Below are 12,424 nucleotides of genomic sequence, written 5' to 3'. Positions count from 1 at the left end.
AGTTTATTAAAAGGAGAAGTTTATCAAGAGAGAGAGTATACATTAGAGGTTAATACTGATGTGCCCCAGGAGGGCTATGCCCTGAGTGGAGTGGGCAGCTTGTTTTATAGGAAGGTTTTGTTGGTAGCAGATTTCCATAGTAACCTCTGAATACTAGATATCTCCTTTGTTCCAGCAGTGTTCCTGGTTTACTGTCACATACATGAATTTGTCTTTGACAAATGGTTAAAAATGTTTATGACTCTACGCTTTGGATCCAGAATTTTATAAGCTTTTATGGCTTGGGGAGGTTTCAGTGGCATGGGGAGGTTTGGGGGCATTAGGGAAATTTTTGTCCCAGAAAATTTGCAGCTCTGAATTAGTTCCTTTGGAGCTAGATAAGAAACAAGGGACTTGCAGTTGTCTGGTAACTCTTTCATAGCTGAATAGGAAACCAAGGACTTAACAGTTGTCCTATTTTATCCTGCTTCAAAGTGGTCTGAGGCTCCTATCCTTTTAGCTGATAGAAGAATATAATGAGATTAAGGGAATGAGAGCTAATAACTTTAACTTCTTTCCAGTATTTTAGAATGCCATAGCTCCCCAGTTCTCTGCAACATTTTCTTCATATCTGGATTCCTTGTATCATCCTACCTGAGAGAGTTCAGGTTGCCTAAAATAATGGTGTAGTTTTATGTCAATGGCAGTTGAAGGTAATCCTTAATAAAGTAAGCTTTCAGATTTTCAGGGTTGGGTGTAGATTAAATATATCAGTGCTCATTAAAAATATGTGTAAATTCATCTGGGGAACCTTTATTGGGGGTCTGAGTAGGTCCCATGTCAAGACAGGATTGCTCCATTTCTTAAAATTTCTGAATACAATTTTTTCTTGCTTTGTTCTATTTCTATGCCAAGTAAGGAATCTGTCAAACAGGTAAGCACAACATTAGCAGAGTTTCCAAAAATCATCTAATTTATTCTTTAACTTCCCTGTCATTATACTTTCATATCTTCAAAATTGGCTAAGATCAGTACATTTTTAACAAACACAAATAATAATTATCATGTTCAGGGAGTTTTGATGGACATTGAAAAAGATAAAAGTAAAAATCTCCTTCTTGAATCAGTTAAACATTGGTGTAAGAGATGGATAATAAGGAAATAACACTGTAAAGGTTATAACAATGACTGCTAGACTTGAAGAATAATTAAGGCAATAAGCACACCAAAGGAAAGGAATTCTGAATGTTTTGCAAACAATTGAACATTCAGTTAATTCAATATTTTCTTGTCTATGTTTTTGGCATTTAATTGTTATATGCCTAGGAAGCTTTTATCTCTAGAAATGTTTCAGAGAACTTGAGGATAGAGGCATTTTGAATTGTTTATTTGAATTGCTGGTCACACGAACACATATACATGTACATACATACACAGTGTTTAGATGCCGACTGTGTGCGTGTTTGTATGTGTGTTTATTCTTACAGTAACTGTAGCACAACACATCCTGTTAGAGTTAATTGCACCTTTGCTTTTTCTTAACTGAACATCTTCTTTTAAGCAGTATGTTAAAATTTTCTCTAGTTTTAATTTGCAATATGTTTTAGTAGTTGGTGTTAATAGAATTACATAGTTGGGGTGTAAACAAGTAAAATTGTGAAAGGAGGTAGTCAAAATAGTTACAAGCCTATTATGACCCAATACCTAATTCCCAGGACTACTAATCTAGAATGTTATTGCTGATTAATTATGTCAACATCTTGAAATTGTTTTGGCTGGCTGGAGATAAGCAGTGCATCATTTTGTTCAACTTCTCTTCTTCCATTCTCATTCTTGGAACCCTATATTTCTGCAGCCCTGGTCTTTCTTTACAGCTGAATTTCCCATCAACCCTGTTTCTCACATAACTTCACCCGGATCAGATTTCTAATCTGCTGGCTCTTCATAGAGTACACAATGGGATTCATTAGAGGAGGGACCAGAAGGAAGACATCAGCAATAATTATTCTAATAACTGGAGAAACATTTTTGGCAAACCGATGGAGGACAGCTAAGGTGACAATAGGTCCATAGAAGATGAGCACAGCACAGAAGTGGGAGGTGCAAGTGTTCAGGACCTTGAGGCGGCCCTCGTGTGAGGCAATGCCCAGAACAATTTTCAGTATCAGCATGTAAGACACAGATATGCACCCTAAGTGTAGCATGGCTATAAGGGCCACAAAAAATCCATAGATAATATTGATTGTGTTGTCAGAACAGGCCAGCTTCATGACATCCTGGTGGAGGCAGTAGGAGTGTGATAAAAGGCTTTTCTTACAAAATTTCAGCCTCTTTAGAATAAAAGGAAAAGGAAGAACAAATAAAATAACTAATCCAGCAAATACAAGGCCAGTTTTAATGATTCTGGCACTGGTAAGGATAGACCTATATCTCAATGGGTTATAGATGGCTACAAAACGATCAATGGACATGATGAGAAGTGCTGATGACTCCATACCAGAGAATCCATGAATGAAAAATGTTTGAGCAAAGCAAGCATTAGAGGAAATTCCTGTGGCATTGAACAAGAAGATTCTCAACATGGTTGGTAGGGAAGAGATGGAAAGTCCCAGGTCAGAAACTGCCAGCATGGATAGGAAATAATACATAGGCTCATGCAGAGAGCTCTCAGTTTTAATGAAAAGGAGGATGGTGCAGTTCCCCAGGATGGCAAGAAAGTATATGAGGCAAATGGGAATAGAAAACCAAATGTGAGCTGCCTCCATCCCTGGAATCCCAATCAGGAAGAAGGTAGAGATTTCCACTTCAGAGGTGTTGAAGACTGACATGAGAACTATGTGAGGGAATCAGGAGGTGGGAATTGGCAGAGACTTCCTGCAGTGGCTTAAACAAATTTCCTTAAATCGGTGTGCTTTCATCTTTTGGTAGTTGGACCAATTGAGATTCCAGCTCTTCTCCTATGATAATAATTAAGACCAAATAAAAGTATCCAGATACATATTAATAGGAGAACAAGTGAAAGAAGGAAATATATTAATCTCCATATATATTCATCAGCAGACAAATACAAATATTCCAAATATTTTCCTTGGCTTGACATACAGAAGCAAACTTCTCAGCTTCTCTTTTGCATAGGATGTTTTGTTAGGATGCTGATATTCTATAAATTTTCAAACTGTATAGATTGGCAAAAAGCAGGACCAAATTAGTTTCATCTCCAAATACATTAAAATTGCAGTTATTGAAAAAAAATTAGCCTTAAAGGAACTACATCCTTTGAAAATATATATTTCCATTACATCTAGATACCCATAGGCAAAAGAATGAATTTGGACCTATATCACACATCATAAATAAATATTATCTGAAATATATCAAAGATCTAAATGTAGGAACTACAACAATAAAACACTTAAAAGAAAACATCTTTGTGACCTAAGGTTAGAGAATATATTTTCAGATATAATCCCCAAAATATAAGCAACAAAAGAACAAAGTTAGAAAATAAGGACTGTCAAAATTAATAATTAAAATAAAAAAATCATTTGTGCTGCAAATAATAAAATCAAGAAAGAAATGAAAATAAAACACATAAAATGAGAGAAAATATTGGCTTATTATATATCTAGACTTATAGGCAGAATATTTAAAAATCACTTACAACTTAAAAATAAACACAAAAAAAATCCTCAGATAATTAATTTGGAAAATATAAGTCAAACCACAGGGCAGTATACCCTACAATTGCAGCAGTTAAAGAAAAAAACAAAACAGACAATAACAAATATTAGCAAGGTTTTTCTGAAATTTGCATCCACATTGCTGATGAGTTTGTAGAATGGTGCAACCACTTTAGAAGACAATTTGGTAGTTGGTCAAAATGTTAAACACAGTGTTACCATATGACCAAGAAGTACAGACATATTTTTTCACAACTGATGCACAAATGTCCTTATAAGTATTATTCATAATAGGTAAAAAAATGAAAACTGTATGGATGCTCATCAACTGGCAAATTGATAAGCAAACTCAGAGATACTCATAAAATGAGATATTATTTGGTAATAACAGTGAATAATGGGTGGAGTCACCGTGGCTCAGCAATCAGAGTTCTCACCTGCCATCCCAGAGACCCGGGTTCATTTTCTTGTGCTTGTCCATGCCAAAAAAAAGAATAACATGTTGGTACATTCTGCAACATGGATGAACATTGATAACATCATGCTAAGTAAAGGAAGCCTGCTATAAAAGACTTTGTATTGAATTATTCCACTATACTTGAGTTGCTACTTCATTCTTTCACAGATTCTTTATCCCAAATCCTGGGTTAAAGTTAGATCTATGTTGTGAAGGAATTATAAACCCCAGAGAGTCAATGATAGCTTATATGTGGAACAAACAAAAGGAAGAAAAGGGATGAAGGGAACATTGAAATTAAGATAGGTAGATTTTACATAACCATGGGCTGGTTGATGTTTTGTGCTAATATAAAAGATAACTTGCTCACATTATTTAAACAGACCACTGGTATTCCTAAGTGTTAAAGGCAACATTACAAATAAATATATATTTCATGCTCATATTTTGCTTTCCTATTCATCCCTGATTACCAGAGAATTTTCATTCTGCCGTAAAGTCACAACCAGGTAACTAGTTCACCCACTATATGCCTTCTTGTTTTCTTCTCTTGGTTTCTCTTGTCCTCACATATGTTATAAGAGTCCTATAGATTCCTTTTGGATATTATCAGTAAACAGCTTTTCTATTTATTCTATTTTCCATTCTATTGTTGACTCTCTTTTCTAAGCATTCTTGCTCTCTCACAATAGCTTTTTACTTTTCTCTGCACATTTATTTTTTGATCTTCATTTTTCTCTCCCCTGCATTGTTTCCGTTATCTCTGTATTCACATTTCACAAACTGCAGTACGTGCATGACATATTTCTGAACTGCTACTTCTTGAGTTTCCTTCCCTTGAGTCTTTGCATTGCTATCTCTGGGCTGCACTGTTGAACTCTCTTTCCTTGGCTTGAATTCTTTGTTCCACTTGGTTTTCCTTCCAAGGTTTCCTATATGCAGTTTAGTGATAAACATATCTACAACAAAATGAAGTGTTGAACTAGATGTACAGCAAATAATAGAAAAAAATAGCAATGTTTCTAGTTGCAATATCAAAAACAGGAAAAATAAAAACTTCACAAGCAACTGAATGAATAACTAGTACATTCCAGTTTAGAAGGCACAACAGAGTCCTTACATGATTCCTCCATACCAGGTGCTAGGTTTGCATTCCTATAATGCTAGTTTGATCATTATTTCTTTTATCTATAAAGCTGAGAAGAAGAAACCAAGTCAAATACTGTGATGACACACAAACCTTCTCTCCCCTGTCAGGCTTTATATACTTCAAGAACTCTCAAAAGCCCTTACTCTCCATTTATTTCTCCACTTCCCCCAGGCAGATCTATTAGGTCCTAAACACACTCCATAAGCTTCTTGCTTCCATGTTATTGCTTCAAAAAATAATCTGAAATGACGTGTACAATACTCAAGGGAAAAGAAGTAGGACTTTTGTTTGTTTGCTGTATTTAATGAAACATCTTTTAAAATCTCATTACAAACAATTTTCCTTTAAGATTTGGGCCCTTTCAGATTTGGGAAACTAGGAGAGAATCTGACACTTTCAGTAATACCAAACTTAAGTGACAACTATTGATTTCTGCTGTTTGGAATGCCATCTTTTGTTGGTTGGTTCTCTTGCCCTGACTATTTAGTGAAAAAAAGCTTGATCTTCAAACTCGTGGTCAAAGTTTAATAATAACTCAGAGCATACTGTCCTTCCATTGAGAATAGTGTTGCTTTGCCTCCTCATTCCAGCTTTCTCAGTAAAATTTGAGCACATATTATTTTGACATATAATGTCATTCATAGAATGCATTCAAGGCCATAATATATAGAGGAGAACTCTATCTTTAAATTAAATAAAATTCATACAAAATCTACCCTATAAGATATCTTAAAAGCTAAGAACTCGTAAATAGCTTTTTGTTAGAATCATAACATTCCTTCCATTTTATCAAAAGTGGAATAATGTAGAGCAGATATTTCCACTGAATCAGTACTATGCTGAGTCAGGACAGATTGTACAGTGAAAATGCCCAGTGGTTGCCATGGGATAATCAGTGATTTTGTATCCAAGTGCCCCAAACAATTAAACTATCATGTATGACAAAAATTCTACCTCTTGGCAAGTCATGTCACCTGAGATCCAGCTCCAGCTGTCTGGCTTTGGATTTCTTTGTGCTTGGCCTGTGATCATGGACTTGCCTCTGCTTGATCTCCCCAGCATTTACAGGCAATATTGAGCTTTTCAGAGAGGGTAGGGCTACTGACAACCATTCAAGGTTGTCACTAGACTACCTCAATCATTGTCAAACAAAAGCATGTGAATGCGTGCATGAAATGATAGGTAAGCAAGGGGAAACTGAGTATATAAGGAAACTTACCAGATAGTGGGAAGTGGTTAGGCACATATATCAGATAAAGAGGAAGGAATTGAAGGTGACATGCAGTCACTAGAGCTGTACTGATGTGTAAACCAATTTATCCTCATCCACAGACTCTAATCCTGCCTGGTTAATGCTTTCCCAACAGTCCAGGAACCTCTGGGGATTCCATTTCAGTGCTGTACTCAGAGGAATCCAAAAAGCCCTGCAGGTGAACCTTCAAAGGAGTCTGGAGACAAAGGGAGTAATGTTCACACTTAACCTTTCCTGACAAAACCCCCTTAATTCTCCTCTCTTCCTTCTGGTAGAACTGTAGTTATCTCATCTGTGGTCCCAGAAGATGCTGTGAATAATCTTAGAACAATTTCATATTGTGTTATAACTATGCTTTTCTGCGTCTACTTCCTTCACTAGATATAACTTCCTTAAACCTACATGTTTTCCTCATACAAGGAAATTTTTGAAAATTTGATGTCGATTCTATGTCCTCTAGGACAATGATTTTCAACTGGGAGCGTATATCAAAAATCAAAAAGAAATTGTATAAGAATTGTCATCTCTAGGCACTACCTCTGCCTAGTGGAAATTCCCTTGATAAATTGTTGGTTTGATCTATCTATATTTATCTATCTATCATCTATCTATTTATCTGTCTGTCTATATCTATATTACTCAGATTTCTCTAGAGAAACAGAAGCAAAAGGAGACATCAGCAAATATGAGATTTATAAAGGTGTCATGCAACAGTGGGAATGGAATATCCATAGTCTGCAGGGCAGGCTGTGAAGCTGGCAGCTCTGATGAAGGGTCTGGATGAACTCCACAGGAGAGGCTCACTGACTGAAGAGCAATGTAAAGATCTCTCTTCTTCCTTATAAGTCTTCATCTGATTGGATTATCCATTTGGGAGTGACATGCCTTAGTTGATGACAGATGTAATTTGTAAAACAGATGGGATCAATGAACTAACTGATGGTTTAATACATGCTCAGCATGTTTTAAACATGCTGAGATATACATTTTATATTATTTTATATATAATAATATCATATAAAATACTATTTTATATTAAAATGAATAATATTTTATATTATTTATCCTGTTAATTATGTTCATGATGTTGTGCTGCTATCACCAGCATCCATTACCAAAACATTTCCATTGTTCCAAATAGGAACTCTGTGCATTTTAAGTCTTAATTCCTATTCTCTGTATCTACCCTATCCCCTAAAAACTTAGATTCTAGATTCTGACTCCTTCAATGGCTTATACTAATTAATTCATATCAATGTGATCATACATTTTTGTCCTTTTGTGTCACTCAACATGTTGTCTTCAAGATACTTTCATCTTGTCACATGCTTCAAATCTTCATTCCTTTCAATGGCTGAATAATATTCCATTGTCTGCATGTACCACATATTGTTTACCCATTCATCAGTTTATAGACTCCTGGATTGCTTCCACCTTCCATCTTTGGCATTTGAGAATAATGACACTGTGAACATTAGCAGGAAATATTTTATTTCTATTCCCTGCTAACAAATATTTGGGGTATATTCCTAGAAGTAACATTTCCAGATCATATGGTAATTTTTACTTTCTGAGAACTGCCCAACTGTCTTCCACAACAGCTGCACCATTTTACATTTCCACCAGCAATGAATGAGTCTTCATATTTCTCCACATATTCTCCAACAATTGTAATTTTCCGGGTTTTTTTTTGTAGTAATAGCCACTCTAATGCATGTGAAATGTATATCATTGTGGTTTTGATTTGCATTTACATTATGGTTTATTATGTTGAACATCTTTTCATGTGTTTCTTGCCCATCTGTATAACTTCTTTGGAAAGCTGCATAATCAAGTGTTTTGCCTATTTTTTAATTGTTTTTGTCTTTTTGTTGCTGAATTGAAATATTTGCTTATACATTCTTTTTTAAAATATTTTTATTGAGATATCTTCATACACATACAGTCCATCCAAAGTATACAATCAATGGCTCACAGTTCATCATAGTTGTGTATTCATCACTGTTCTAGTTTGCTAGCTGCTGGAATACAACACACCAGAGATGGATTGACTTTTAATAAAAGAAGATTTATTTCATTAGTTCTTCAGAGGAAAGGCAGCTAACTTTCAACTGAGGTTCTGTCTTACATGGGAAGGCACAGGGTGATCTCTGCTGGCCTTCTCTCCAGGCCTCTGAGTTCCAACAACTTTCCCCAGGGTGATTTCTTTCTGCATTTCCAAAGTTCTGGGCTGAGCTGTGAGTTCTGAGATGAGGTATGCTGAGCTTCTTAGGCTGTGCTATGTTGAGCTCTCTCATTTAAGCACCAGCCAATTAAATCAAACATCATTAATTGCAGCAAGCATGCCTCTTAGTTGACTGCAGATTTAATGAGCAACAGATGAGGTTCATGTACCACTGGCTCATGTCCACAGCAACAGAACTAGGTACCTTCACTTGGCCAAGTTGACAACTGAACCTAACTACCACAATCACCATGATCATTTTTAGAATATTTGCATCACACCAGAAAAATAAATTAAATCCCCTACATTCCATACCCCTTCTGCCTCACTCTACTAACCACTAGTATTGCAATCTATCCAATTTTTTTTACCCCTTACCCTACCCCTGGCATTCTTTATTTTTTATCCTTAGTTCTTTACTCTTCTATCCATACCCTGGATAAAGGAAGTGTCAGTCACATTGTAACAGCTAAATAGTTGTACAATCATCTTCAAGAATCAAAGCCACTGGAATGCAGTTCAACAATTTCAGGTACTTCCCTCCCGCCACTCCAATACACCATAAACTAAAAGGGATATCGATATAATGCATAACAGTAACCTCCAGGATAACATCTCAACTCAGTTTGAAATCTCTTAGCCACTGAAACTTATGTTGTCTTATTTCTCTCATCCCCTTTTGGTTAAGAAGACTTTCTCAATCCCATGATATCCAGTCCCAGCTCATTACCAAGGATCATGTTCCATGTTGCCAGGGAGATTTCCACCTCTGGGAGTCCATGTCCCACATAGTGGGGAGGGTTTATATATTTTTGATAAGAAATCCTTATGAGTTACATTTTTCCAAAATAATTTCTTCCCTTATGTTGGTTGTCAATTTACTTTCGTGATAAAATCCTTTGAGGCCCAAAAATTTTTAATCTCTCAGAGCAGAACTATATATCATATAGGTTAAAATTATGTGTTAGAGGGGCTATTTTAAATGAAGATGCAATCTTAAGTCAGTTCTGAGTAAATATTTGTTTGTATGGTTGATGATTTATTTGTCCACATTCAATAGTTAGTGTGGCTCTACCAATGGTAAAGTGGCTCTACTTTATTCCCTAAAGTTTTCCATAGACACCAGGTCTTTATGTAATTGATTAGTAATGCTCCTTCTGTTAGCTTTCTCAACTGGGATGAAGCAAAAGAGATCCAAAGTTGATCAAAGGAGTTTTATTGCCAGGCTATATGCAGGCAAGGTGAAGCCTAAAATCACAACAGCCCTGAGCAAGGGAAGGGGTACAGATTATATAGGATAGTTGGTGGGGGTAGGGAAAGGGAGGTGGTGGATTTTCATTGTCTAGCTTGGGAGTGAGAAACTGGCAGGTTAAAGGGGGAGTTAGCACAAGCTTGTAGCTGCTGGGGTGTAACTGCCAATGGGGGGATGTTCGATAAGGGGAGCTGTTGCAGGAATGCAGCTGCTTGCATGTGAATGCAAGAACAATCATGGGACTGCTGCATGAGCTGGAGCAAGTTTAGTTTTGCAAGGGTCTCCTGGAAGAAATGGGTAGGGGGAGTTTCTTAGAGTTTTTGCTAAGCGTAGGTTACTTCATGAAGCATTTAGCCTAAGACCTTCAAAAAGGTGTCAAGTATACTTTTGACCATTTATTTCCAGCAATCCCCTAAGAGACCTAACTTATTTTAGGGAGGAGACTTGGGCTGTATGAAAAGCTATTTCCTTTTCCATTGGAGTAGAACACCTTAATGTTCCAAGCAGGCATAAGCTGCAGCAGAACCAGATGGGGAGTTGGTAGGTCTGATTAAAAATGAATGGAAATGCAGTAACTAGACAGGATCTACCAGCAAGAATAAGGGGGAATATACATGAGACTAGATACAGAGTGTAAGAGCATACCTAATCCAAAGAGGCAGAACATAAATTTAGAAAAAGAAGTGGATGAATTTTGAGTACTCTCAAAATTTAACATCTTAACTAACACCTTGGGAAATAGTGCACACTTTTTACTAAAATGATTCCCTGAAGCATGGAACAATGATGTCTCATATGGAACAAAACTGAAATTCCTGAATGGTAGATAATGGCAGAAGGGATTAAAAAGCTCATGGAAGTTAGACAGTCAGTGGTGAGAAAGATCTCCCTAAAGCACAGAGTTTGGGGCAATGAACCTGGTGAATCACTTTATGTGGAAAAAAGAAGGCTCTTGAGGATAGAATATACACAGCATCATGAGCAGTAGTCAGTTAGTGCCAGTCAGGGGACTGAGAGGAAAGAGACTGAAAGACAAGAGGCAATGAGGTCTGGGGTAGGGGAATGAGAATGAACATACGAGAGAAACATAAGCCTTGAAGTCCTATGTATCACATGTTAACACCCACCAGAGGGTATCAACTAAAGATTACCCATTAAACAGTAAGCAGACAAAAAGGCTTGAAGAGTTTTCTGTCAGCTTCTGTCATCAGCCACCTCAGCACTGGCTCGACAGACACCCGAACATAGTGACCCCAGTGGCAGAGAAGCAGGCTGCACATAGGTCTAAAAGTGTGGACTTCAGTGTCATTAAGACTGTTGTAGTTACTGACACTGCTGAATGCCCTACTTATCAGCAACAGAGACCAATGCTAAGATAAGAAGTGGATATAGAAATACCCCACCAGGATACAACTTTCTTGGCAACATGTTTAATCCACTGGGCCTCTTCCACCTTGCAACATAAGCAGTTTGATTTCACAGGCATTCTGGGTGTGGGATTGCCTTTCCTACCTGCAGAGTTCAGCAGCTGTTCTCTCTGAGGGCGTATTGTGTATCTCATCCACTGGCACAAATTCCAATAAACGTTACATCACACTAGGGATTCACGTTATAGCAATCCACTGATCATGTCACACATACTCTAAATTATTAGTTTAGTAGAGCATTAGCACAACTTGCTAAAGATACATAGGTAGTATTATCTCAGAAGCAACACTCAAGGATTGATGGCATCCTCCTGGATTCCATAGACAGACTGGATCCAAAACCTTCATAGGTACTGGGACCTCAATAAGGGGAGCACATGGGTCACTGAGGCTTTCTGTCCTCACAATTCGGGACTCTGAAAGGTTAGAGGTTCAGGTCTTTAAAAGGTATACATTTTTTTCTAAGGGCAATGCAAGATGTTCATTGTATTATAGGCTAAAGTTATCATCTGGGTTCCTTCTGCCCAGAAACCCAGAAGCAAAATAAAACTTTCTAAACTGGCAAGTATGATTGAGCCTAATAATCAGAAAAAGGTAGAGCTGTTGTAACACAAGCAAAAATCCAGCTCATTGAGGTCTATCTGGAGACTACTCTGATGTGCAATGCTACCTCCAGCATTCTCCCCTGTGTTGCTTTTGTTGAGGTTCAGTCTTTTAAAATCTTCATTGTGTCTAACTTGCTGTCACAAAATGTCTTATACTAGCCATTGGTCTGCATTATCTGATTAATTTATTTTTACTGTCTTTTAATTCAATTTAAAGAAGTGAGACCATCCACAACCAGTAAATAATTTGTATTGCTAAAATATAGTTTAAGTGACATTCTAATCATCTTTTTTAACAGTTTTTAAATAGTTTAATTTGCAATAAATAATTCATAAATTGTATAAATAGTGCCTACATCTTAACAGTTCATTTTGTGAATTTTAACAAGCATTTATAT

General features: G+C 36.7%; 1 protein-coding gene across 1 annotated transcript; it reads right to left on the bottom strand.

Moving 5' to 3' along the window:
* Positions 1–1,865: 1,865 nt before the first annotated feature.
* On the bottom strand, positions 1,866–2,807 carry LOC143645155 (olfactory receptor 51A7-like). Its single transcript, XM_077114732.1, has one exon. The coding sequence runs from the start codon at positions 2,805–2,807 to the stop codon at positions 1,866–1,868; it is 942 nt and encodes a 313-aa protein (XP_076970847.1).
* Positions 2,808–12,424: the final 9,617 nt, after the last annotated feature.

This window comes from Tamandua tetradactyla, chromosome 8 (genome assembly GCF_023851605.1).
Source record: "Tamandua tetradactyla isolate mTamTet1 chromosome 8, mTamTet1.pri, whole genome shotgun sequence".
In the NCBI taxonomy this organism is placed as follows: domain Eukaryota; kingdom Metazoa; phylum Chordata; class Mammalia; order Pilosa; family Myrmecophagidae; genus Tamandua; species Tamandua tetradactyla.
The sequence above is the reverse complement of the archived record's forward strand: the minus strand, read 5'-3'. Positions and strand labels throughout refer to the sequence as shown.

Bases quoted from the DNA above. Each gene is read 5' to 3' on its own strand.
- LOC143645155 (XM_077114732.1), bottom strand. From the start codon at position 2,807: ATGTCAGTCTTCAACACCTCTGAAGTGGAAATCTCTACCTTCTTCCTG.